At 38.2% G+C, this 26,469-nt stretch overlaps 8 protein-coding genes across 10 annotated transcripts; 1 reads left to right on the forward strand and 7 right to left on the reverse strand.

The window, feature by feature from the left end:
* Positions 1 to 809, forward strand: LOC133993398 (gamma-crystallin M3-like). The gene is made up of 3 exons (XM_062432326.1): positions 1 to 27; positions 160 to 399; positions 531 to 809. Exons 1-3 carry the CDS (start codon positions 13 to 15, stop codon positions 807 to 809), a joined length of 534 nt encoding a protein of 177 aa, XP_062288310.1. The 5' UTR covers positions 1 to 12.
* A 4,112-nt stretch (positions 810 to 4,921) lies between these two features.
* Positions 4,922 to 5,727, reverse strand: LOC133993389 (gamma-crystallin M1-like). The gene is made up of 3 exons (XM_062432316.1): positions 5,719 to 5,727; positions 5,313 to 5,564; positions 4,922 to 5,197 (listed from the first exon to the last, which is right to left on the reverse strand). Exons 1-3 carry the CDS (start codon positions 5,725 to 5,727, stop codon positions 4,922 to 4,924), a joined length of 537 nt encoding a protein of 178 aa, XP_062288300.1.
* A 2,516-nt stretch (positions 5,728 to 8,243) lies between these two features.
* LOC133992698 (gamma-crystallin M2-like) lies at positions 8,244 to 9,498 on the reverse strand. Of its 3 annotated transcripts, none has more exons than XM_062431397.1 (3): positions 9,484 to 9,498; positions 8,740 to 8,982; positions 8,244 to 8,516 (listed from the first exon to the last, which is right to left on the reverse strand). In XM_062431397.1, the coding sequence occupies exons 1-3, from the start codon at positions 9,496 to 9,498 to the stop codon at positions 8,244 to 8,246; spliced, it is 531 nt and encodes a 176-aa protein (XP_062287381.1). The 3 variants fall into 3 exon arrangements, with proteins under 3 accessions (XP_062287381.1, XP_062287383.1, XP_062287382.1); XM_062431399.1 differs by lacking the exon at positions 9,484 to 9,498 and adding an exon at positions 9,164 to 9,172; XM_062431398.1 differs by lacking the exon at positions 9,484 to 9,498 and adding an exon at positions 9,164 to 9,172 and having other exon boundaries at positions 8,734 to 8,982.
* Positions 9,499 to 11,434: 1,936 nt separating this feature from the next.
* Positions 11,435 to 12,404, reverse strand: LOC133992697 (gamma-crystallin 2-like). The gene is given in 3 exon segments (XM_062431396.1): positions 11,435 to 11,710; positions 11,858 to 12,100; positions 12,276 to 12,404. Coding segments are annotated over 3 exon segments (648 nt in total).
* An 804-nt stretch (positions 12,405 to 13,208) lies between these two features.
* On the reverse strand, positions 13,209 to 14,491 carry LOC133993347 (gamma-crystallin S-1-like). The gene is made up of 3 exons (XM_062432262.1): positions 14,426 to 14,491; positions 13,869 to 14,111; positions 13,209 to 13,478 (listed from the first exon to the last, which is right to left on the reverse strand). The coding sequence occupies exons 1-3, from the start codon at positions 14,489 to 14,491 to the stop codon at positions 13,209 to 13,211; spliced, it is 579 nt and encodes a 192-aa protein (XP_062288246.1).
* Positions 14,492 to 16,007: 1,516 nt separating this feature from the next.
* On the reverse strand, positions 16,008 to 17,147 carry LOC133992744 (gamma-crystallin M2-like). The gene is made up of 3 exons (XM_062431461.1): positions 17,139 to 17,147; positions 16,770 to 17,012; positions 16,008 to 16,277 (listed from the first exon to the last, which is right to left on the reverse strand). The coding sequence occupies exons 1-3, from the start codon at positions 17,145 to 17,147 to the stop codon at positions 16,008 to 16,010; spliced, it is 522 nt and encodes a 173-aa protein (XP_062287445.1).
* A 971-nt stretch (positions 17,148 to 18,118) lies between these two features.
* On the reverse strand, positions 18,119 to 19,318 carry LOC133992743 (gamma-crystallin M2-like). The gene is made up of 3 exons (XM_062431460.1): positions 19,307 to 19,318; positions 18,669 to 18,911; positions 18,119 to 18,394 (listed from the first exon to the last, which is right to left on the reverse strand). Exons 1-3 carry the CDS (start codon positions 19,316 to 19,318, stop codon positions 18,119 to 18,121), a joined length of 531 nt encoding a protein of 176 aa, XP_062287444.1.
* Positions 19,319 to 20,038: 720 nt separating this feature from the next.
* On the reverse strand, positions 20,039 to 24,365 carry LOC133993455 (uncharacterized protein C2orf80-like). The gene is made up of 8 exons (XM_062432440.1): positions 24,325 to 24,365; positions 24,162 to 24,243; positions 23,748 to 23,830; positions 22,663 to 22,753; positions 22,455 to 22,532; positions 22,261 to 22,348; positions 20,359 to 20,468; positions 20,039 to 20,107 (listed from the first exon to the last, which is right to left on the reverse strand). Exons 1-8 carry the CDS (start codon positions 24,363 to 24,365, stop codon positions 20,039 to 20,041), a joined length of 642 nt encoding a protein of 213 aa, XP_062288424.1.
* Positions 24,366 to 26,469: the final 2,104 nt, after the last annotated feature.

Genomic DNA, 26,469 nt, shown 5'->3' on the forward strand with positions numbered 1-26,469 from the left:
ACAACTGTAACCATGACCATGGGCAAGGTGTGTACAGCTTATGTCTTGCAGTTCTAAAATTTTAATATGATTGGATGCTAATGATGTGAAAGTTGTTCATGCAATCTGTGGTATATTGCAGGTTTATCATTATGGTTTCTTCATGGTTGCTTCTTTCAGATCATCTTCTACGAGGACAGGAACTTCCAGGGTCGTTCCTATGAGACCAGCAGCGACTGCGCTGATGTGTCCTCCTACCTGAGCAGGTGCCACTCCTGCAGGGTGGAGAGCGGTTGCTTCATGGTGTACGACCGCAATAACTACATGGGAAACCAGTACTTCGCCAGGAGGGGAGAGTACTCTGACTACCAGCGCATGGGCATGAGCGATTGCATCAGGTCTTGCCGCATGATCCCCATGGTAATTATTTCCTTTTAATTTAAAATAATCCCTTTACTATATGAAATAAAACATTAAGCTACTGAAAACAAATTAATCTTATATTTGGAGGAGGATTTCAGTGACTCAAGTTCTCTCGTTTCAATTTACAGCACAGAGGCCAGTTCAGGATGAGGATCTACGAGAAGGAGAACTTCGGTGGTCAGATGCACGAGCTGATGGAGGACTGTGACAACATGATGGACCGCTACCGCATGAACGACTGCCAGTCCTGCCACGTGATGGACGGACACTGGCTGATGTACGAGCAGCCCAACTACAGAGGCAGGATGATGTACATGAGGCCCGGAGAGCACAGGAGCTTCAGGGACATGGGCATGAGCGGCATGAAGTTCATGAGCATGAGGCGCATCATGGACTCTTGTTATTAGAGCACCTGTGAATAAAAGCAAGATTTTAAATAAAATGTAGTAATTCTCTTTTAAATGAATTCCTTTTATACTTATTACTGACTTTTTTGGAAAGAATCTCATTTAATACCCATGAACTCATATAACAAAGTACAACTGAAATGGTAAATAATTAAGGGAAAATTATACACTAAAAATGTAATTATGTCAAAACTTAATGTCCTATAAACAAAATTAATTTTGGGTCCCTACATTGCACACCATCAGATGGCAGCACCATCCCATTTAGTTTTACTAATCTCTTACAGTGCTTTGTCAAATTGAGCAAAACCATGTTAAAATAATATAATAATTAGCCCATATTGGGATATATTGAATATAATTGAACATATGTAACATAGATTACAAAAAAGTTTAATTTTTGCCTTTTTAGTGCAAAGAGTTTATTTATTTAGATACTGGTGGCACTGGCGTTGATGTTCTGGGTCATCATTTATTTCTAATGTTAAAAGCAGACTTATAAGTTGATATAGAAAATAGATCAAATCATAGATTATTTGATTTCTAATAGTACATCAGGTTACATCATTGACCCTCCTTGATACATGATGTCCTTCCTATATGCTAAATGTAAATTCAGTAAGTAACCATTACACAATACTTAAAAAGATTTAAAAAATGTTTTAAAATATAGCTATAGGTGACAAAACATACATGTAGTTTTTAAAAACTAAAATATAGGATTCAAATTGTACAGGAAACATGTTTTGTTACATTTGTCATGCAAGTGATTCTAAACAAATGTTACTGGTGGACAAACATCTAGCTGATCTGGTTACACTGTTAATTGTTTTACTTGCCTCACTGTAAAACAGTTCAATTACCTAAATTAGCTAGCTATGATGCTATTACACATCACTGCAAATATATATCATGTTTTTAATGTGCAAAATGTATTTCCTTCATCATGCTGTAGGTATTTACTATACACTAATAATTATTGTTGAAATACTCATATATGTGTTGTGAAAAGGGAATATACTGTATATTCAGCCTTAATGTGGCCTTTTAACAACAAAAGGAAGAATTTCTTATCAAGTCTATCACAATACTGACATAAAAACACAAAAATCTTTTGTAATTTGAAAGCTGTACCGGCTATTCAAAAAGGCTGACATTCAAAAACACTGATTAACATTACAATGTTTGTATTCTAAGAGTATATAAAAGAGCCATGCTCACCCACCAGAATTGAATTGTGACACACAATGGGAAAGGTAGGGGCATTTAGTTTTGCTAGAAGTCTTTTGTCCTCCAGAGTTTAGTAAATAGAACAATGGTCAATTTGTGGGATCCACAAGAGTTTTCCAAACCATTTTATTTAACAAAAATTGGCCTGTGCTATTGTAGTTTTATAATCAGACGTCATTGTCTTTAAATATGGAAAATTCAAGTGTACATTGGTTTCTGGATGACCTTTCAGTACCCCAAATTCATGTTAGAGCAATGGATTAAGATTATTAACAATAGATGAGCTTCTTGTCTTGTCACGAGTGAAATCTATGTTATGAATCTTTGAAATACAAGATATCATCAACTGTGAATGTTTGTTAAAATGGTTGATACAGATACAATACAGATGTTCAGACTTTGGTAGCCCAATGAAGCAGTTTTCCAGTGCATGTGACACAATAGTCAGTAAAGCATGTCTACAAATAATGTACAGATGGAATCAAATTAGGGGAGACAATATGCTCATTATGGTTATACTCAGTTTATTATGTCATCCATTTTAGCAACCTTTATTTGGTAACATACAATTATTATTAAGCTCTATGAGTTTGCACATTAACAAGAACAGTAAGACTCTGCCGATGGGTCCAATTAACAAAGAAACAGACAACATGAAGGTAGTGAGAAATTAGCTGTATTCATCCCAAGACATCAAAGAGCAGTGCATGTAAAAGCACCCCCCTAACACAAATAATGTAAGGTTATAAATGTAATGTTAGCATACACTATATGTGTGCCAGATGTGTTGTGATGGTGCAAAACACAAAAAGTGACATGTTTCTTTTTTTTCTGATGAGTGATGGATTGTCCACCTCTCTCTCCTGTCATCAAGTCCAACAGTGAAAAAAATCAAAATTATATCTGAAGTTTTCAGTGTCTGACAAATATTAACAACAAATACTAGCTAACATTGCAATTGCAAACTGTCTTACCTTAAAACAGGTGTTTCTTCCTCCTCAGTTCCCGTACAAAATGCATCACCCTATTACAATCCATGGCTCTGACCAAATTGTTACAAGCTAAGTTAATATGATCCACAAAACTAAATTTGCCATTCATGACTACTCTTGGTTATTGATGTGTACTCATGTACAGCTCATTCTAATGAGCTAGACCCACGTACTCACAAACCAGCAGCCTCTGAGCTTTAGCAACGACAACTCCATTCTTACCTTACTCCCTTTTCAGCTAAAAGGAGCCATCTAGTGGTTAATTCCATCCAAGCAGTTGACTGAGGAGTTTTAGGGATGAAGGTCAGCAGAGGATAGTGAGATGAGAAGCTTTGTATCCTTGGCATAACTATGGTGACTAATGTTGTGTTTGCTGATAATGTAGCGGTAATGTGAGTGGTCCAAGGATAGAGCCCTGAGGGACCCCACATACTGAGTCATATTTGGATGAGCGCAAGTCTCCAAGCGTTACAAATGAAATGGATTCATGGTATGATTCAAACCACTGGCGAACTATGTCAGACACACCCGAAAGGTTTCTCAAGTCTGTCCAACAAGATCCCATGATCCACTGTGTCAAATTAAAGGTTCACTTAGCCAGAGAAAGAGCTCAAAAGTTGCCTGATTGGGGTTTGAGTTGTTTGCTCTCTTACTGGTAGTTTATAGGGCTGATATTAATTTGGTCTCTGTGTTTGGTGGCCAGCCTGTTTGGTACATGCTAGCTTGATGTGGGGAGTAGAAATGAAACTCCAGGTGACCCCAAAGTTGTCTTATTTGCATGCTGTGTCTTTTTAGCTAGCTTGCTAACATTAGTCACTGGTAACATTGTGTCTTTTTTGCTGGCTTGCTAATGTTAGCCACTGGTAAGATTACATTCAGGAATCAAGGACTGGTTTTCAGAGTCAGAGGGTGTGAAAACAATACAGCTTCACTGAGATGACAGTACTTTATGCAGTCACTGGGGCCAATGTTATACTTGCAGTTCAGGGTCAGTAATTATCTCCCAAGTGTTGACTGCTTGCTAAACCAAGTTTCTTTTTCTTTCCCTACACGTGTTAAACACAGAATATGTAACATGGGCATGAAGGCTTTGAAGTTAAAAGGCACCTTCATGAAGCTGATGACTGAGTAATAAAAGTAAAGCAACAGATAACGGAACTAATTACTTTAACTTTTGTTAAGTATTGTGATCACTTTTTAAGGAATAAATCATTTCAAGTAATTTGTCCAATGCTGGTACTGACAAGGTGTTCTTAATGTTACATTACAATCTGTATTTTTTCACCATGTAAATTGTAGATATATTCATGTTCTGTATATAATTAACAGAGTTTATCACAACTTATTTTTGAAGGATTGGCCATCAGTTCTACAAGTTATTAAAACATTGCATTCATGTAAGTGCACCCTGCTAACTTACTGGGTTAGACACATTACAGCAAAGTCTTCTGTTCGATCACAGATATTTGTTGCATGTCACTCCCTGTCTCTCTGTTCCCATTGCTTTCTGTCATTTATAAACTGTCACTGTCTAACCCAAAAATATATTTTTAAAAATTTAAAAAAAGATCTTGTAAGTATGCCCACTTTTCATGTCCAAAAGCAGTAAATAATCTGGTTTAGCTGTTGGCTTGTTTAATATTTATCTGATTATCCCTCATGTTTTTTGCCCAGTTAAGTATATGCAATATAAGTTATTGCCAAAGCTACAAAAATAAGACATCCTTTAAATAAACATATTGTGTATAATACGTGATTGTCTTTCAGACTATTTTCCAAATTAGTTAGCTATTTGGTTATTTTCATAGTTAAAGAAACCACATAAGGAAAGTAAGTGATTGACAACCATGATTATGAATTACAGATCATTTTTATTTGTCAGTAAGATTTCTAGCACATATCAGTGATACGCCTCATGCTCATGAACCTTGTGCCGCTCATGCCCATGTCCCTGAAGCTCCTGTACTCGCCGGGCTTCAAGTACATCATCTTGCCTCTGTAGTGGGGCTGCTCGTACATCAGCCAGTGGCCGTCCATCACGTGGCAGGACATGCAGTCATTCATGCGGTAACGCTCCATGATGCTGTCACAGTCCTCCATCAGCTCATTCATCTGACCACCGAAGTTCTCCTTCTCGTAGATCCTCATCCTGAACTGGCCTCTGTGCTGTAATTCAATACATGGAAAATGTAAATATGACAAACAAAAAAAGCCAAAAATGCAAGCAACTTTAAATGAATATATTAAATGAATGCTGTGAGAGTTAGGTGAGGTCTCTTACGAAGGGGATCATTCTGCAGGATCTGATGTTGTCGAACATCATTCCCATGCTCATCATGCGCTGCATGTCGGAGTACTCGCCCCTCCTCATGAAGAACTGCTGACCCATGTAGTTGGGACGCTCGTAAACCATGAAGCAGCCGCTCTCCACCCTGCAGGACTGGCACCTGCTCAGGTAGGAGGACATGTCAGTGCAGTCGCTCATGCACTCATAAGAGCGACCCTGGAAGTTCCTCTCCTCGTAAAAGATGATCTGAAACAGAACAGAGGGAAGATCTTAATTTTAGAATCTAATAGTGTTCATGTCAGTGCATTTAAATTTTGACTTATTTTACTGTGTAGAAACTGTAAAGGATTATTAGTTGAAGTTTTAAATATTTGAAAAAATAAGTAATAAGTCCCATTACCTTGCCCATGATGGTGGTTTAGGTTGTTCCCAGTGGATGGTTCAACTTGCTCTGCTATCTCCATGACTCCAGGGCCTTTTTATACTGAAACCCAGGGGCCATGATGTGTTGTTATTCAAATGTGCAAATCTGATGAATTAGCAGTATGACTTTTGCTGAACGGGGCCTACAAATCTGTAACAATGGTTCTCCATCCATACATTTCTGGCAGCAGTCATCTGTATTGTCTATTATAAGCATTAGCTTTGTGTGTGTTCCATTCTCAGTCAGAAGGTTCTCCACATATGGTCAGATTATCACTGATGGAAGGAACGTGGCATCAGGTCACACATCTGACAAACATATGATAGACCGAGAACTTGTTCAAATATTGAATTAGTATAAAGAATTAAACACAATGAGGTATGCTTTTTATTTTTACATTCAAGTCCTGTTTTGTGAATTACAAGATTTTTTTCTCATACAGTCCAAAGTAAATTGTTTGGTTGTATTTTTGGTTTGTTTGTTTACTGATATACTGCAGTACTGATTTACTACGCAATAATATTAAGTTGCCATGAAACTGTGCTAGGTGGTCAGGCATGACAGGAGCTGCAGGAGATATAAATGAGTAACATTAAAGTCTGAAAGAGTTTGCTTGTTTAAAAAAAAAGAAGTTTATTTAAAAGTTGATATACTGTGTTGATGTGAATGCCATAAATGTATTTCATCTCTTGGTGATTGCTGTTCAGTTTATGCAGGTTATGCAGGTTATGCACAGTATAGGGTATTGAAGTGTAAAGATTAGTAAGTCACATAAAGGCTTATTGCTTATTTAAAACAAGTTCCCTGGTTTAATAGGTAGCCCTGATTTTTAATACAGCTTTAATATGCCTTGCCCACTAAAGAATTGAATTTAACACATGGGCTATCCAGATTGTCTTTATGAGGGAGGGGTGAAATAAAGTCATTAAAAACTGAGTTCATTAATGTAATAATAATATATTAAATAGTACAACTGAATTGATAAAAACCAGTTATGATAAGAACATGAAAGATGAGTCGATAAAGGGAAAACTACTAATAATTTTGCCTCTGTGTGGGTAGTAACCATATAATTAGTCAGTGGATTAACATATTGGCTTGTGCAGGGTAGCCTAAATGATAAAACACCCCAATGCAAACATTGAATAAAGGGGATATTCATGAAAGCTATGAAATAGTATTCAGAAAGAAGCCTTCATATGAGATAACCTTTAATAGTGCATGCGATAAATAAAGTTGTTAAAGTTTGTCCATTTGACACAACTGAACATACTATATTAGGCAGTATTTTAATTATACTGCTACTTGTGAAGACATTCCAACAAATACAGTTTTTAGCAAGTGGAAGCTCAGTCGGGGATTGTCACTTTGTAGCTGTAGTAATAACTCCAGTTGGGACTTTAGGGAAAAATGGTTATGGAGGCCCCACATGTGTTTCTGCGTGCCTCCCCAACACAATAGAGCAGAGCCCCCAGCTTTCATTGTACGTCTTTGTTTGGACAGGTACTCATAGCTGAGCATTGTGATTTTGACCTGTTGACATTTTGCATTAGAAAGAATAACTACCTTTTCCTCTCACTCATTCTGTGTGCCCCTCTCTGTTAACAATATGTACCTTGTGTGTGTGTGTGTGTGTGTGTGTGTGTGTGTGTGTGTGTGTGTGTGTGTGTGTGTGTGTGTGTGTGTGTGTGTGTGTGTGTGTGTGTGTGTGTGTGTGTGTGCGTGTGCGTAAGAGACACAGAGAGAGCTGTGAGAATGACTAGTTATTCGTACTGAGTTCTGCTTTTAAAGATTCAGTGCCAGAGACTATAACAGGCTAGCAGAGAGTAAATAATGACTTTAATCAAGTTCACTTTTGTTAAATTTAATTTTAAATACAGTTACCATAATTTATAATTGTATGTTTAAAACAATTAAATGACATTTGTTGAAGAGCACATAATGTCTGGGACTTGAAAAGCAAAATTATGAACTGGGGGACTGTGGGACTTAAATGCCGAGACATGACATTCACTTATTTGGGATTATTTCTCACCTATGCTTAGTGATACAAGAAAAAATTAAGTGTATTATGTAAGATTATGATCTCTACAGATTTAATAAGTAGTTTTTAATTAGCAATAAATTACAGAGCATCATATCTGACAGCCTGAAGAAAAAGTGGTGCTAATCTTGTAATAGTATTTATAATCTATGGAGTTCAGCAGTGAAAATAAGTGAGTCAAAACAAGTAATGTAACAGGTGTTGCCCACTTGATGGGTAGTTTATTTGCTTACAAGTGTATGCCATTTGGATTGGCTGCAGTGCAATTATGCTGTTTACCCCTATTGTCTCCTATAGTAATGGAATAAATACAATGAAACAAGAGTGCTCAAGTACAAGATATACAAACCACACAATAAAAGTGTGTCAATGAGAACACATTCACAAAGGAGGTTAAAAATTCAACATCTTTAATAAACAAAGTGTTTGATATTTACAGCAAGGTTTTGCTTGATGGCTAAAATTCAGTGACCCTTCTGAAAGAGCCAACGATGGCGCAGGTGGCGCACCAGTCGCGGTACCTCCTGTACTCCCCAGTTCTCAGGAAGTACTGTCTGCCTCGGTAGTTGGGGTACTCATAGAAGATCCAGTAGCCATTCATAACATTACAGGAGTAGACATGGCGGTGATGGAAACGGTCAGACACACAGGGACAGTCATCCATGAACTCCATCATGTGACCGCTGAAATCGGGCTTCTCATAGATGCGCAATCTGTATGAGCCTCGGTACTGTGGGATCAAATGGAGAAGGAGCAATCAACTGATGTTATGTCTTGTGGAAAGACAAGATTAAGATTAATTTAATTTAATAATAGACACTGTTAACACAAAAACATGTTCAAATCCTGAATATATGTCAAGTCATCGTCACTTCATGAACTGAACACAGACTCTATCGATGCTAAAAATGATTCTTGCATTGTCTTCTCAGACTTTCCAAATAAACACTTACCATTGGAATCATCCGGCAAGAGCGGATACAACTACTGAAGCCCATCCATCTCTGGTAGTCGGGATACTCTCCCCTCCTCATGAAGTACTGGTGGCCCATGAAGTTGGGTCGTTCATAGATCATGAAGCAGCCACTCTCCACCCTGATGGAGTTGCAGCGGCTGAAGTACGAGTGAAGGTCCGTGCAGTCATTGCTGCACTCATAGCTCCGACCTTGGAAGTTCTTGTCCTCGTAAAAGATAATCTAGTGGAAAATAGAGGTTCAAGTGTCACGAGCTGTAGATGAACTTCGCCTAATTACAGGTTTCAGCAAAAGGAGAATAAGAATTTAGCCATTTGTTCAACATAAAATATAATGAAAGCAAATTGACAAGCTTTGTAGCAAATTACATTTAATCTGAGCAGAGAGGAAAAACAGTACTTACCTTGCCCATGGTCTCCGTTGGAGAGATTCCCCATGTTTTCAGGGCTTTTTATACTACCTCTTGACAAACAAAGTATTGTTATTCAAATTCTCTCGTAGTTATAATTGAAGGCTACTGGCACATGTTTACCTTTTTGTTGGAGCACAACATTGGGTCAGAAATATGGATTTGTATTTGAAAAAAAGGATAAATAATTAACTGGTTTGGTGTTTTGACATGCATGGACAAAGGAAAAGACTAGTATGGTATCCACACATCCAGTGGACAATGGCTGCAGAACAATATGGAACAGCCCTTTCGCATTAAATATGTTGCGTAACAGAGCAGGAAGCCATTCACTCTCCCTACTGCTCTAACTGAGCAGGCCCACTGTATGCAAATAAGTAAGTCTGTACTGGGCTGTTGGTCTGTATGCCGCACTGGACGTAAAGAGTTTATTATGATTTGTACAGTATCGAATACACTGTTACAATGTGCTGTGTGTTACCAGTGTGTGTGTGTGTGTGTGTGTGTGTGTATGTGTGTGTGTGTGTGTGTGTGTGTGTGTGTGTGTGTGTGTGTGTGTGTGTGTGTGTGTGTGTGTGTGTGTGTGTGTGTGTGTGTGTGTGTGTGTGTGATGTTTATGTCAACTTTTATTTAGTTTACTGACAATTCAGTCACGACTTCAGGTGTAGTACAGCATTTTTGTTCAACTGTCGGACAGTTTTGACTTAATGGACTACAATTCCCTTGATGTCTCACAGCCATATTTGACTCTTTGAAGCCTTCCCCTGTAAGAGTACACTGCGAACATTTGTATGTTGCCTCCATTTTTGGTCCAGATTTAGCAAAAAATGAGTTTCATTTTCTGGCATTGTTTAAATTGTTAGTTTATTTACATATATTTATTCATTTGCTTCTGTGCTGTACCATTGATGGAGCTTTATACAACCACATTACAACCTGGTGACTGAGGTTTATCTGTTTATAACAAGGACAATGAACAATAATCATTTTATTTGAGTAATAACTACAGGGACATGTTGTAGGCCTAATCTTTCATGTTTCAACTTTCATCCTGTATGTGAACACATGTAATGTAGAATTATTAGTTATGTCCCTTTTAGTATGTACACCTTTATTAATAATGTTTGATATATTTTATAATGTGATATAACCATTACTATAGTCTTTGTAGTGCAAATGATCTAAACTAAAAACAAAACATTTTACACAACACATTTAATTAAATTCTCTGGTAGATAAATTATTATTATTATTATTATTATTATTATTATTATTATTATTATTATTATTATTATTATTATTATTATTATTATTATGTAGGATTTAATGTTGGCCAGACACAACATTTTAATCTTTGTCACAAATATCTTCTTTTTTCGCTCTATTTTACAAAAATATTAAGACAACCAGAAATAGAATATGTGAAATTCTCATAATTTGATAGTGTTTTGTAAAATAGATAATAAAAGGAAATGAGGTACATGTTTGTCATAACAATCAGATTTTACATTCATCATCTCAGGTGAATTAAATGTAATGTTTTTTATTTGGATTTGAAATTTAAAAAGAGTGCGTTAAAAAGTGCCAAGTATGAAATACTATATTTATTTGATATATATATATATATATATATATATATATATATATATATATATATATATATATATATATATATATATATATATATATATATATATATATAAATATAGAGGGAGAGGGAGAGATAAATATGCTTTATTAGATCCATCCTGATCTTTATTATTTCTATAATTCACTACCAGGTCTGTTCAGAATCATTGCATTTGCATTTGTGATATTCAACTCAGTTCACCATGTCAGTTTCCTGTCTCACAGTATGTACTACTGCACTCTATATGGTGTTTTTTGTGTTTCAAACTAATTGTAGGAATTAACAAACTGTTTGGTATGGTATTACAAAGCATAGAGGCGATTAAACAGTGTTCAAGGTAACGAAAAGCTATATTCAATGCCTTCTTTAGCCCACTGATGCCAGTCAAAGTAAAATCGTCCAGAGCAAGAATGAGCAAACCTGCACTGCACAATAGTTGAGATAATTCACAAAATGCTAACCAATTGTAGTGTTAAGTCTTAATTCTAGTGAACTAACACCAAATTGTGAGGCAGTAAATCAGTGAGAATTGGCAGATGAACAGAATAAGACATGAAAGTTTTATTTAGGAGTTAGTTTATTGGGAAATCAGACAGTTAAATTTGATGGAAGATGCATTTAAACAAAGCCTGACTTCAGTTGGAGTCAGTGATTCTTCTGAGGGATCCAATTCTTGGGCTATTGCCTCCCCAGTCGCTGTATCTCCTGTACTCTCCGGGCTTCAGGTAGTACATTCTGCCCTTGTAGTTGGGCTGATCGTACATCAGCCAGTGGCCGTCCATCACGTTACAGGAGTTGAAATCGGACATGCTGAGGTGGTCCTGGACATTTGGGCAGTCTTCCATCAGCTCATGCATCTGGCCGGACATGTCTGAGCCCTCGTAAAGCCTCATCTTGTAGGAGCCCTGGTGCTGGAACAGGGTAAAAAAAACTCTGTTACTGTCTGCGGTGCAGTGATATATATATTTAATACTGGTATCCAGACAAAAATCTACAAAATCTAAAGCTACTCAGTCTATTACCTAGGGCTATTTTCACATAAAATCTTTATGACTTACCTGGGGGATTAAGCGGCAAGATCTGACACAGTCATTGATACCAATCAAACGCTGGTTATCAGAGTACTCTCCTCTCCTCAAGTAGTACTGGTTGCCCATGTAGTTGGGCCTCTCATAGACCATGAAACATCCACTCTCAACCTTGATGGAGTTACACCTGTTGAAGTAGGAATGAAGGTCTGGAGAGTCGCTGCTGCACTCATGAGAGCGCCCTTGGAAGTTCCTGTCCTCGAAGAATATGATCTGCAGAAGCAATCATTGCACACACGCAAATATAGTTTAACACAGAGCTGTGAATGTGTAGCAGAGCAGAGATTTAAAAGAAAAAAACAACCTCCAAATAAATCAAATCTGAAGAGATTTAGACTAGGATAGGGCTATGTAGAGTGTGAGGTAGAAAATGTTTAATTTTCTTTACCTTTCCCATGGTTATGTTGGTATCAGGCTGTATTACCGCTCAATGCTGTCTCTGGGCCAAGCCACTGTGCTTTATAAAAAAAAGACAGAAAGGGCAGCTGTGTGATTGCACAGCATAAAGTATTGTCATTCAAATATATCCCTAACAGGGATGATGGATCAGGGGTGGGGGTGTGCGGGTAGGAAAATCTGTTTATGTATAGATGACTCTTGGTGTGTGATGATTTATTGTTCTTTCCCCCATGTTCATCACAATTTCCCTCTGAAAATGCCACTGTACAATAGACTGATAGAGGTGTACCGCACAGCATCAGCAAATACTGAAGTTATATATAAATTTAATAGAGACGACACATCAAAGTCTGTACAATTAATTATCTTAAGAGATATATAGAGAAAATGTTTTAATCTTTATGTATATAGGCCAACATAATACCTGAGGTAGAATAACATTGTACTTTATGAAGCATTTACATACATCTCTCACTCATACATCACAGATCAGCCTACCTACCATCAACATTCATCCTAAAGGTTACAGTATTCACAACTAACGGTACATTTTTAAAATGGTCTTTTTGCAATTGCTTTATGTTGAGTTTTTGATCCAAAAACATGTTGTTGCTGCTCTTGAGTACTTTCCAGTGGGTCTCTTTTTTGAGTCCATAATCCTAACATCAGGAAAACATACCATTTTGATAGGGGTTGATATTTCAGAGACTTTACAGGAAACTGAGATGTTGCCTTGATTTTTTAAAGTATAATTCCCAAATATCACCACACATATCACCACCTCTTTGTCCTGGGCCTTCAGTATCATCACATCTTGAACTTCAGGTACAGTATTTTGTACTTAAGTCTCTTTGTCTGGCAGCAATCTGAGCACGAAGCCTTTCCAAAAACCTCCATGCCTTTCTGGGATCCTTCAAACAGATCAGTCCATGATGCGTCGGATGGAACCGACCCTGGCGCTCCTGCCACCCCACTCACTAAACCTTTTGTACTCTCCAGGACTTATCAGGTACATCTTGCCCCGGTAGTTTGGGTGCTCGTAGAAGAGCCAGTGGCCGCTGGATACGTTGCAGGAGAAGATGTCGTTTATGTGGAAGCGGTCCATGACGCAGGGACAGTCGTCCACCAGATCCATCATCTGACCTCCGAACTCTATGCGCTCATACAGGCGCATGTTGAACAAGCCATGTTCCTGGTGAGAAACAGGAATGAAGGATTATTTAGTATAGCATTTAGTCAGACACAGATACTTTATTATTATTATAGTCACATCAAGTTTAATTTTGTCCCATGTTCTATTTAAAGTATTGCTGTAATCTAGCAATTGAAATAATTGGTAGATGAATCATTGAAAGATCTTAATCAATTGTTGCAATCAATCAATTTTTGATGGATTACATGTTCCAACATTCGAACATTTTCAAAAGCTGATATAAAGCTGGATTTTTTAGACCTAAGTTACCATTAGCTCAATATTTCATGATTTTACTGTTTACCAGGTCTGTCAAAAGCATTTAGATCAACATCCGACTCCAACTGAAACCAGGAAATAGTGACTCTTTGCCCAGAAACAGGACCTCACCGCGGGGATGAATCGGCAGGATCTGACTGAGTCGCTGAAACCCATCCAGTGTTGGTAGTCAGCAAAGTCTCCTTTCTTCAGGTAGTACTGGTTGCCGTCGTAGTTGGGTTTTTCGTAGATCATGAAGGAGCCGCTCTCCACCCTGATGGAGTTGCAGCGTTTGAGGATGCACGTCATATCCGCAATGTCACTGGAGCACTCAAAATGGTGCCCAGAGAAGTCCTTGTCCTCATAAAAGATGATCTAGACATGGAAATCGTAATGGTTTTGTTGTTATTTTCCATTAATCACGCCGCAGAACATTTTGACAATAAAAATTATATTACAGTAGACATTAGCCACTTTATCTCCCTGTTTCTGGCAATGTCATGTTATTGATCCATTATTAGCTTCACTCGCCTTTAATTCAAAACAAACCTCAATCATTCCTGTCAGTCTGTTTGCCCTTGTTTAGGTCACACTAAGATCTTTTTTTTCTGTCACATATCAACATGAACAACAACTGTCAATCCCCCCCTTCCCCTCCCCATTGCCCTCGTGGGATCTGTGTTGTTTACCTTCCTCATGTTGGCTAGTTTGCCTTGCCCTGTGTGATCCATCCAGCTCTTTGAAGACTCCCACATGTTACATATATAGAGCATGTGAAATGCAGACTCTGCATGTGTCATTCATATGGTAATGGACAGGAATCTTTGGCATGTGTGCCACTGTGTTATCCTGAAGAGATGTTTAGGAGTTACGTTTGTACAGGTGAGAGCTGACCGGTTGTTTGGGGATGTTGAGGCAGCAGGGTTTAGTATGAAACAGACCTGCTCGCCTTGTCGTCACTGATAGTGTTGGGCTTTTTTTTGTATTTTTTTACTGCTCCAGATATTAGCGCATGGCCTTTTATTTTATAGTTCTCTCATCATAGCCACCCATATGGATGATTTTGGCACCGCTGGACTTCTTGGTATGGATTTTTCTTTCTTTCAAGACTTATTTACATTTGCAAAGTTTACTGATTTTAACCAAGTATCTTCTTACAGCGATTATGTCACATCAGAACAATTTGTTCTATTTGATCTTTGTTTTTATACTCTTGTGTTGTAAAATGTAATATTCTTATGTCCGGATAATGTTATTACTAGGACAGACACGACAGCTCACGTGTGTTAGCTGGAGATCCCAACAACTGTTTATCATTACTCAGGTGAGTAATTAGCTACTATGGTATTACCTTACTTAAACCCTCCTATTGATTTACAGTTGAGTACAGCTGGGTACAAATGAGTATTTGTGTCTTTCCTTTTTTGCAAAGGCATTTTAGTTTGGATTGTCTATCATTTCAACCCCCAATACTGCCCTCTAGTGGAGGTGTTCAGCGGTGAGATTATTTCATTTACCTTCTGTGTCAAAAAATACATAAATACAGTAACTACACACTGCTAAAACAGTTACAAATATGTTTGACAGATTACTCCATATTTATTCTTTTGTAATATAATGTCCAAAAACATTTAAAAGCAGGAAAAACATTGTCTGCTTTGTAGCTGTTTAGATCTTTTGTTCATATCACATGACCTTCATCAGCAGTAGTTGCAGAGTTGTTGTTTTTTTTTCCTAAGCATTTTAAAGACTTCTCATCCATGTTGGCTTTAAAACAGGTTCATGTTTCACTCTTTTCATGATAATGCGCAAACTCCATCTGCTCATTTACATCATGTGAAATGACTGAAAGCTCCCACTACAGCTACTAAATTGACCTTGTGATATTCTCAGCTGTTGTTTTCAAAAGTCAAGCATGAATTCTGAACTTCAACTCTAAATATCTTCAGTTTAAAATTAATTTTACTATAAATGTCAGTGAAAAGTATATTGAGTGAGTGGTGGACAAGCAGAAAGACTTTCTTTCAGCTTTACAATAGATAACACTTGAGCCTCGGTGTGGTAAGTGTCAGCGCTTGCAGTATTTTATTCAAACCTTTCATGAGATTCAGGATGTCAGGCCATGATCCCATCACATCCTCATGAGTAAATATGCCCTCAAAATGCAGAGAGCAAGAACAAAACTGAATAGACTTAAGCACTGACGCCATTTTATTCAGCGTGTGAAACAAGGCAAAGAGCAGACAATTCACAAGGACCATTCTTCTGTCTTTAGAGATCCCTGAGACGCCTGATGGAGCCGATCTTGGAGTTAATGCTGCTCCACTCGTTGAAGCTCCTGTACTGGCCGGGTCTCAGGTAGTAGTGACGTCCCCTGTAGTTTGGCTGCTCGTACATCAGCCAGTGGCCGTCCACGTGGCAGGAGTTGAAGTTGGACATGTGGAAACGGTCCATGAGGTTTGGGCAGTCGTCCACCAGCTCCATCATATCACCTTGCATGTCAAAATGCTGGTACAGCCTCATCCTGAAGTTGCCACTGTGCTGAAGCAGACAGGGAGGTCAGACAGGATTTGTTAAAGTAAAATCTACTCGTTTAGGGATACAAATTTAATCCAAAATACAACTTTTGATAACTAGGTTCTGATAAAAAACCCACATTTAGGTATATAAAAAGGTTTAGCCCATAAAATGTTACTGTAAAGTGGCCTTTTTAATTTTTTAAGTAACTAGATAGATAGATTAGATCGATTATTTGTTTATATTTGTGTGAAAATGGAGTTCACTACACGATAAAGAAATGAATATAGACTTGGGACCCCCTCAGTTGCTTCATTTCATACTTCAATTTCAGATCAATCTGCATTATTAGGGGATAGGCTGCTTAAATAGCACTGAAATTAATTCATAAACTCCTTTGTTATTTATGCAAGAAGCAGAAGCCACATTTCAGGCTTGATTTTGACATGTTTTCAGGTGTTTTACCTCTTTATGTCAGTTTTTATGTACACATCTGACTGCTACAGAAGGTCTTACCATGGGGATCATGCGGCAGGACCTGACACAGTCATTGAAGCCTGTCATGCCCATGTAGTCAGAGTACTCTCCCCTCTTCATGAAGTACTGGTTTCCCATGTAACCAGGACGGTCATAGACCATGAACATGCCGCTCTCCACCCGGATGGACCGGCAGCGGTCAAACATGGACTGCAGGTCAGCACAGTCACTCATGCACTCATAGTGACGGCCTACGAAGTTCCTGTCCTCGTAGAAGATAATCTGATAGAGCAAAAATAAGGAAACCTGTCACATTTGACTCATTTTTGACACTTTTGAAATGCTAATAGAAAAGCTTTGTTTCTATTTCAGTTTGAGGTCATGTGTAGTGTAAAATGAGGCACAAACCTTTCCCATAATGGCTGCTTCTGTGTTTTTGAACACTGGAGGTTCATCTTTATATATATCACCTTGTGGGAGAGGGCACTGCTATGTGTGCTGTTATTCAAATGAGACCTGGTGTCAGCAGAGACTTCCCACTCCTGTTTAACAGACACTGTACAGCTTCCAGCAAGAGCCACAGTATGGACAGGCGCTGGAACAGTCAATGCTGAGCTCTTTTGCCCATCTTGTGTTTGTTTAAAATGGGATGGACTCAGTATATTCACACAATGTAAAGCAAACTGAAATTATTTTTGAAATCATGGGCAGATAGATATATAAACAACAGTAACCTTATCAGTGGTTAAACTTAAAAAAATATATATTTCAAATATTTAATTCTGTGATACTGAAGTGTCTCCTTTGTCATTAGAAAGTGTGTGTGTGTGTGTGTGTGTGTGTGTGTGTGTGTGTGTGTGTGTGTGTGTGTGTGTGTGTGTGTGTTTGTGTGTGTGTGTGTGTGTGTGTGTGTGTGGTAGTGTGGTGTCTATATTACTGTAAGGGTCACACAACGGTATTAGTGTACTTTAATTCATGATGGAATTACAGTGTAAGTTATTGTGGGAAATAGTATTTTGAGGATTATAATAAAATACTAATAGTTGTATTGATACTGCCATGTCCAGAGATGATCGATTGCCCAAAATAACCTTTTTTTTTGTAATTTCAGTCAATGACAAAATATTTATTCACAAACACAAGGAAAACAGTTTACAATAGATCCATTTATTTAGTTGTTTAAAACCATATCATATAGATATGCCATGCAAGTCCTTATCCATCTTATCATAGCCAAATAAACATCCCACTCCTTATTGTATCTTAAGACTTGAATTCAATTACTTTATTTCCATTACTAGTTTCAATAAATGATTTATTTTTTTTAAAGGAGCAAAAGAGTGTTTGTGATGAAACTGAAAAGCAAAATCAATGGATTCAGGTGAGATTTAAAACTCTGTGATCCTGCGGAAGGAGCCGGTGGTTGCGCAGGTGGCCCCCCAGTCACTGAACTTGCGGTACTCTCCGGGCCTCATGAAGTACTGACGACCACGGTAGTTGGGGTGTTCGTAGAGGGTCCAGTAGCCTTCCATCACGTTGCAGGAGTAGATGTCGCGGCTGCGGAAGTGATCCTGCACCGACTCGCAGTCTTCGCTGAACTCCATCATCTGACCCTGGAAGTTGGGTCGCTCATAGATGCGCATGCGGTAGGGGCCCTCGCTGGTCTGAAAATGACATTGAAGGATAGTGCAGCGTTTGAACAGCATCAGTGCAGGGCCCTTTGATTATCCTTGATTCTTTTGCCTAAGATTAACATTTAGAGGTTGAATTTCCGACTTACAACACCTAATCACAGATAATTTCAGTGCTAAATCTTCTAAACATACTTTTTTTAAAGGACTTGGTGGTTCTTCAGTAACAGAGGGCTTGTAGATAAATCACTCATCCTCAGTTAAATCCATGTTGTCTAGAATCAAGGAAGGCAAAATATTTACTCACATAGTTGAATGTACGGCAGGAGCGGATTGTGTCATTGTAACCCATCCAGCGCTGGTAGTCAGGGTACTCTCCTCTGGTCAGCACATACTGGTAGCCGGTGTAGTTGGGCTTCTCATACAGCACCCAACAGCCACTGTCCACCTTGATGGAGTTGCAGCGGCTGAAATGGGGGTGCATGTCAGGGCAGTCTGTGTCGCACTCATAGGAGCGGCCCTGGAAGTTCCTGTCCTCAAAAAATGTGATCTGGGTCCAGCAAAGAAGATGGAAGCAAGGAGGGATCCAAACAAAGCACAGAGTGTCACAATTCACAATAACAAGCTCATTAAATACTGATCAACTAGATATATATGACGATATTATTGTAGTATCATGTCAACAGAAACCAACAGTGATAACTATGGCTGTGTTACTACCAATCATACTTAATTTGAACCATTTTATGATAGTTTTTCTTGATGTACTGCAGTCCACAACCCAAACATGATGTAAATAGTTAGTTACCTCACCTCATCAACACTGCTACCTTGTCCAAACAGATCTAATACTTTTAGACCTCTAGACTGTTAATCTACCATACTGTATGTCCTGCACTGCTTTATGAAAACGGTTATGAAAACAAAGTTTGATAACACTCTTACCTTACTACTCATCCTGAAAAGTGTGCTGGAGCCAGTCACCTATGGAAAATGGTGGTCTCACAAAGCAGGACGAGAGCCCCGCTATATAAACCTCAATCAAAGGGTTAGCAGATCCCACTTTAGCTGTTTTTTCAATGAGCAGGGATTTAACACGCTGGCACCGCTGCCAACAGTCTTGATCCTGTGCATAGAGCAAAAATCCCTGAATCATCACGGCAAAAGTCCTACCAGGCAAATTACTGACCCGCAGTGCCCTTTTTTTATTGATATGGACATCACATAGACGTTTTATCCACTAATCCGTCATCGAGTGGATTAATCTTTCCATGCAGAAAGTCAGAAGTCATCACAAAACAGAAACAGCCTTTAACCATGTGTTGAATTTGAAAACGTGGTGAATGATGATGCTAAGTAACTAGATAGAATAATGTCAACATGTGTGTATTCATAATGCGTTAGTGATACCATGATATGAATCATTACTGATCATCAGTGCAACACATCATCAGCCATAATCACCATCATCTTTAATATTGCTATCACACTTGTCAATGACAGCAAAAAAAACAACAGAATAATGAAGCTTTGTTTTCATAAATCAAGTGAAGGCAGCATAAGTGGGAAACTGTAGTGTAATCATCACAATACTACACTTTTTCCCTGTAGGGGATAGACATGAAGACCATCATGAGGACAGAAACAAACTGCAAGCAGTGCTGCTTGAGGGGGACTTCAGTCCTGTAGAGACTCCTGTGAACCCTCATAGTTCTCAGCTGTGTCCTTGTGACACTCTGTGCTGTCCTGAGAGAGAGGAACAGGAGAGAAGAGGTGGAGTGTTGGGTTAAGATGATGTCTTTTTATTTCCACAGGGTGGCAGTAGTCACACAGTAGTCACACAGTAGTCAGTAGTCTCTTTTGGTGAGATTTTCTTTGAGGTCTCTTTCCTTGTTTCCTGTTGTCAATATATTCTCATTTCCTTTTCTGCTAAAATATTCTGGTAAAAAAACAGAAATGTAAAAAATTGCAGAAGTGTAGATGTTGTGGTCACTTACACTGAGAAAGGTGTGAGAAGAGGAGGAAGATGATGAGGATTGTGGCAAAACTCCTCGGATGGGGGCATTGGTCTTTGCCCTCTCAGACAGCCATCTTTTCAACTTTTGATCTACAAGTTTTTCAAGATTTAAAAAAAAACAACACAATTGAGTGGAATAAAGAAAGAATAAGGAAATGCAAGTGGCATAAAGGGAATAAGGAAAGAAAACCAGCTTGACAAAAAAATTCTCTAAACAAAATTATTTGTTGTTTCTGAAGTTTTGATATAGATTTTTTTTTTTGTCAAGCTATTATTTCTAAGTCACACACACACACACACACACACACACACACACACACACACACACACACACACACACACACACACACACACACACACACACACACACATTTTTCTAAAGCAAACTAAAAAGTCAATCCTGGCAATCATTATGAAGTAACACAAGATTTTTCTTTTTTCCATGAACAGGCTATACATCTTTTAGCTTCTAAAAAAAAAAAATATTGAGTAAGGATTTTTCATTTTTAGAGGTCACAAAGTCGTACGGGTAAATATTCAATAAACATATGTTTAGATTGAGAGGCACTTCTTTATCAATGACTTCCCAGGTTCAACACTTTCTTCCAAAAAGAGAGTAACAGAGGGCATCTGAGGGCATTCCCACATGCAATGAAATAAAGATCCTTTCTGCTGCTTACATTTAATGCAAGTATCTGGGATATTTAGGTTAAAGAGGTGCAGCCTACTTGGGGTAATATATCCATTTGTATGCAATAACTTAGAATTTCACAGTTTGGGTTGAGCTATAAAACATGCTTTGGACCATTCTTTCTCTGTTAAATTCTCCTACAAATCTGATCTCCACGATTGTAGTATGTTTTGTGATGACTCTTTGGATTTACTTACAAACACATTATATAAAAAAGACACCTGTTTGAAAATCTAAATGTAAAATCTTCAAGGGTAGACAGAGGGGGAAATTTCAAACTATTACATTGCCAGGCCAATACGAAGCTTCTCAGTTGAAGACACTGTAAACATAACTGAGTGTACTTCCCCAACTGAAATACACCCACCCCTCCCCTAGATCACACATCCAAATGGCCCAAAAAAAGAGCTAAACTATGGAGCTTAACTGGTCCGCCCATGTCCACAGCACAGCTAGGAACAGAATGCCTAGCAATCGTAACAGAGCCCCTCTAGAAGTTTAGCAGGATGAATTATCCCATAGTACAGATGGAGGGGGAAGCCAGTTCTTTGTTCACCAAGTCAAAACCTTTCCTCCGCTTGAGCATATCAGCAGAAACATCTGGGGAAAACATGACTCTCTGGTAATCATAGAGTATTTGCCCCTTGCTCCTGGCAGCTTTCATGACCCGAGACTTGTCTGTGTAGTTTAGGAACTTCGTGATTACCACACTGGAATGATCCTGCCTGGGAAGCACTTAAGGAATCCACTTTTCCAGAAAAGCACGCATGTTGGTCCCTTCTTCTTTTACTGGAAGACCAACCAAGCGAAGGTTCAAGGTTGTCCACTTTTAAAAGCAGCCCTTCAATAGCTGCTTTCATGGTGTTGGTCTGTGTCTTCAGTGATACTATATATGGTCTTGATTGGTGTTAATTCTGTTTTCTGCTTCTGTAACACGCACAGACACTATCTTCAGTTCACCCTGTACTCCCTGAATAGCGGTTTCGGAGCCATTTAATCTGGTAATTCCGTTTCAACACAAATTGTGACTGTTCACTAGTCCTATAAAGGCTATCTGGTTAGTTTATTCTGCACATTTTCGTGGGAACTCTATATACTCTATACTATACAGAGGCACAAGCCAAAGAAGGTTGGGGATCCATTGTATTAGATAATAGCAGATAACTGTGTTTATTATGCATACACACTTACTGTGCTTCTTGGAGTGATTCACGGCCTTGTATGAGCTGAGCATGGCAAATGGATGGTAGGATAAAGTGAAGGGATAGACAATTGCACCCTATGGTTGAAAAGGGAAAAAGTGATATGAACTATTCTGTTGCCAAAATTATACTAGAAAGACGATACAAAAGCATGGACACTATTAGCCAGCGTACTTGCTGTACCTTGGATTCCTGGTTGGGGTAAGAGGCGGCCGGTTTACATCTGTACAGAGCCAAAATTTCCTCCACTGGCAGACTATCCTAGACCAGGAAAAAGGTGCTATGGTTAGAAACAAATTCAATTATAGCAGTTAAGCCATTAAAGATGTCCCAACTATATTGGGAAATTGTGTTTTAATAAAAGCTTCATTCATGTATAAATTACTCTTACTATAATTAACCCAGCAAAGGAGGACAAGATCATGGCTTCCCGTTCTAAGCGATTAGGGTACTGGGCACTTCCTGAGATGGTTGCTGCTCCACTGTGGCAGAAAGGAAAGTTGGTCAAAGTTTCATACAAGGCAGCTTAGTATGATGTCATAGTAGGGCCATATATGTTTTCAGAATTTCGGAGATTAAAGTCGTACATTTACAGAGTGTTTTGTACTTGTACTTTTCAGTTGGGTTTAGCAATAAGGAGATACTTGTGTAACCGAGCGTTATAGACACCAATACTTAAATAGCTTTTAAAATAAAAACACAGGGGCCCCACTGCTTGGACAGGACGGCCACGGTGGCCACAGTGATTACACAAGTATCTCCTCATTGCTAACCACAACTGAAAAGTACAATTTGACCAGTTTTTTTTGTTTGTTTGTTTGTTTTTAATATATGGCCCTAATACGCCATCGTAGCTTAGACAGCTTCATATACAGTCACTTCTTGGAAATGTTGTGGGTTCAAATACTCAAGGCTACAATCTTATTCTAACCATCTAATGTGTCTAGCCTTAATGGCGTTATAGGTGTGTACTCTCCGCTTAGTTTACAAAACCATTTATCTATCTCACTCTGGCTCCATCTTTTGAGCTTAAATGTTGTGTTTGTGTTGCTGAATTACCCAAACAAATGCTCCTAAATTGAGGCATCAAATAGAATTATAGTTCATTCATAGTCATCTTAAGAGTACAAAGTGGACTTATTAAGCCCACAGTGGGTACAGATTCAGCCTCAGAAACACAGCCAGTGAAGGACTTCTCCAGGGTTAGACTCCAAGGTGGATATTCAAATAACAAATATACACAAATACCAAATATGTTTATATATAACTGCACCGTTGCATCAAATTGAAATATTCTAGAAATACGGTGCAACATTATACATATACATATATATACACACCCCTGCATTTCAGCTTGACACATTTGGTGTTTTGGAAGCTTTGGGATCTCAGTGATGAATACAGTGTTTTTGTGCTAACTGATAAAGATCCAAAAGAATATCAACTTCAGACCATAGCTTTATCCAAACAGCTTACATGATATCTCCATCAAACGCATCCCGTCCCTCTTCCCTGTCCAACCACCACAGGGCAACACTGATGGCAAGATCATAGTGAGCCTGTAACATGCAAACAAATGACAGAAACACTTAGACAGATTCACACAGATTTCAAGTTTGTCTTAAAATTTATGAATATTGAATTAGGCATTTCTTGCTGTAAAAACTTATCCTGTTCATACTGACTATCAGAACATTCCTTTATAATGCATTTACTTACTTACTCTTTTAATAGCCAGTATGAACAGGAGGAATGATAACAGCGAGGAGAACCTCTTCCAGTGTTCATATGGGCACCTGATAGTTGTTTTAAGACACACTTGAAAAATTGTGAACCTACACCTTAAATGCATTTGTGGTAATTAATATTTATACAGTGCTAAATTAATACCAGGTCATCCAGTATTGTGGATGTCCCCTTCCCTTTAGGATCGAAAGAATTCTCTCGGAGTTTCTGCCCAATGTAATCCCCCCTGAGATTAGAAAAAAAGTGTTACTTTAAATACACTTCATAACCATATCATAAACATTTCTGGTCTTTAATATCTACTCACAGAAGAGCCTCAACATTTCTTTTCAGCTGCCTCGCCCCCATTTTCATCTGACTCCTGAAAAGGAAAATATAATATTTTCCGACTAGAACTGAGCAAAGTGGAAAGCCTGTGAAACCAACTAATGTATTGGTGACAAGCTTACATAACATTATTAACCTCAAACAAGGGCGTAAATTTACTGCAGTGGATGCAGTGTGGTGTAGCCAGGTCATGAACCTGACACCCTCTTGGGCTCACATGAAGAGCTATCAATTTAACGATTGTCCAGTATTACAGTCATCCTTAAAAATACATTATTTGTGATGAATTATAAACAGCAAATCAAAAACAGAATCCATTTCTTTTCTCCTGCACAACATTTTTAATGGAAAGACAAATAAACAATGGGCTGGCATAGTCAAAAGAAATTCCGCATGCAAGCATTTCTACTCACCAAACAATGCTGTGAGACTGGAAACTGTTATACAGCAAAAACTGGATGTTCAAGTACTTTAGTTCACATGATAACACTAAATCCTAAACATAGTTGGCTCCAGTCATACTAAACTGAACCTGGTAACCTTTACAGGGAACACAAGCCTTTAACACTGATGTGGAGTCGACTTCTCAGGTGAACAGCCTGAACTGAATAATTTATGACCAACCTACTGTCAATCTCCAACAATTACCAGCCAGCTATTGCACATACATATATAACATATTGACTGCAATGTGAAATGTGTGTACTGTGTTTGGATGGACAATACTTGTGCCATCTACAAACAATGGAACTTCATTTTAATTTGATTAACAAAACTGATTAAAAAGGTCCTTATTCAAGCATTAAATAAACTAGTAACTTAAAAAAAAAAAAGGGGGGGGGGGTGATCAGTCAATCAAAATGGTTTCCTCCAAATTTGGCTTCTTCTGCTTCTTCTGTTTCTCCTTCTTCGTCTTCTTCTTCTTCTTGTCGTCCTTAGTCACCGGAGAACTCAGAAACATGGTGTCGGTGAATTTATCTCCACGCCTTATTTTGCTGTTTAAAAAGAAAGAGCAATACATTTATGTTTGTTTTATTTGTCCATGCAGGAATGCATTTGTTCTGATGGGTTACCATATTCTGATGTTTACAATAATAAACAATAAAACAACAATACATAAAGAGAGTTGACCAATGTGTACAGACAGGAAGTCCTCACCTGTTGAGGGTGGGCTCCTTGTAACTGACGACACCATTCCGTCTCCTGGTTCTCCCTGTTCTCTCCATATCTGGGGTTGTAATGGTGTTGGTCAGTGATGTTAAGACTCTTCTAACTGCAACACAATAAATTAGACCAAATTTGCTTTTTAGACTTCTTTAACAAATTAAGTCCCAACAAAGCAATAAACAGACAAAAATCAATTTACAAAACGTATTTCATATTACTACATGAAACAAATCAAATCAGACATCAGACATACTGACACTCAAATGTTAACCATATTCTCCCCCACCTGTACACAGCTATGGTTTCTAGATTTTTAGATAGTCATACAGAACGTTTGCCTCCAACACAATGCAATGTAAGTTTCATTCATGTTTCTCAAAGCAATGATAAATGCAATTTATTCAACTCAACAGCCGCATCTCTTTGCAGAATCTGTGTCTACATTACTCTGGTTGATAAACACTCCAAGCTGTCAGCAGTTTTTATTGGACTTGTCATTGTCACTGCTGTGAGCACCACAACCAAATCACATTCACCTCCATTGTGTTGTGGTGGAGGCAGAAATATCAGAGACACAAACCACAGGGAGATAATACAATGGCCGGGAGCAAGCCTCAGTACGTTTAGGGTTTCAGTTAATTTTTTTTCTTTTCTTTTCTATTCTTTGATCAGATAGTTCCTGATTTGAAATCAAACATTTTCAAATTTTAGACTATTTAATTTAGGTCTAGTTCTTGTATGGCTGTGATTGGACATTTAAAATGTGAAACTTTGGTTAAAAAAACAAGTAAGGTATCAGATAACATCTTTTTTTCTTGGCTGAATCAACCCATTCAATTTGAAATCTGCAATGACTACATCTTTAAATGTATCTGTGGAGTTTGGTGAAACACTAAAAATGAGTCTGCTACATGTGAGATCACAAATGTACGACTGACAATGTCGATGTTAGCTAAAG

Source organism: Scomber scombrus, chromosome 13, assembly GCF_963691925.1.
Source record: "Scomber scombrus chromosome 13, fScoSco1.1, whole genome shotgun sequence".
NCBI classification, from domain to species: Eukaryota; Metazoa; Chordata; class Actinopteri; order Scombriformes; family Scombridae; genus Scomber; species Scomber scombrus.

Excerpts from the sequence above, each read along its gene's own strand:
- LOC133993347 (XM_062432262.1), bottom strand. The coding sequence starts at position 14,491 with ATGTGGGAGTCTTCAAAGAGCTGGATGGATCACACAGGGCAAGGCAAA. Across the intron at positions 14,112-14,425 it reads AACTAGCCAACATGAGGAAG|ATCATCTTTTATGAGGACAA; the intron begins GTAAACAACACA and ends TTCCATGTCTAG. Across the intron at positions 13,479-13,868 it reads CCTGCCGATTCATCCCCGCG|GAACATGGCTTGTTCAACAT; the intron begins GTGAGGTCCTGT and ends GTTTCTCACCAG.
- LOC133992698 (XM_062431397.1), bottom strand. Across the intron at positions 8,517-8,739 it reads CTTGCCGGATGATTCCAATG|TACCGAGGCTCATACAGATT; the intron begins GTAAGTGTTTAT and ends TTGATCCCACAG.
- LOC133992743 (XM_062431460.1), bottom strand. Across the intron at positions 18,395-18,668 it reads CCTGCCGTACATTCAACTAT|ACCAGCGAGGGCCCCTACCG; the intron begins GTGAGTAAATAT and ends TGTCATTTTCAG.
- LOC133993455 (XM_062432440.1), bottom strand. The coding sequence starts at position 24,365 with ATGGGGGCGAGGCAGCTGAAAAGAAATGTTGAGGCTCTTCT. Across the intron at positions 23,831-24,161 it reads CCACAATACTGGATGACCTG|GCTCACTATGATCTTGCCAT; the intron begins GTATTAATTTAG and ends TGCATGTTACAG. Across the intron at positions 20,469-22,260 it reads GAATCACTCCAAGAAGCACA|ATCAAAAGTTGAAAAGATGG; the intron begins GTAAGTGTGTAT and ends AAAAACTTGTAG.
- LOC133993398 (XM_062432326.1), top strand. Across the intron at positions 400-530 it reads CTTGCCGCATGATCCCCATG|CACAGAGGCCAGTTCAGGAT; the intron begins GTAATTATTTCC and ends TTCAATTTACAG.
- LOC133993389 (XM_062432316.1), bottom strand. Across the intron at positions 5,198-5,312 it reads CCTGCAGAATGATCCCCTTC|CACAGAGGCCAGTTCAGGAT; the intron begins GTAAGAGACCTC and ends ATTGAATTACAG.
- LOC133992744 (XM_062431461.1), bottom strand. Across the intron at positions 16,278-16,769 it reads CCTGCCGCATGATCCCCATG|CACAGTGGCAACTTCAGGAT; the intron begins GTAAGACCTTCT and ends TGTCTGCTTCAG.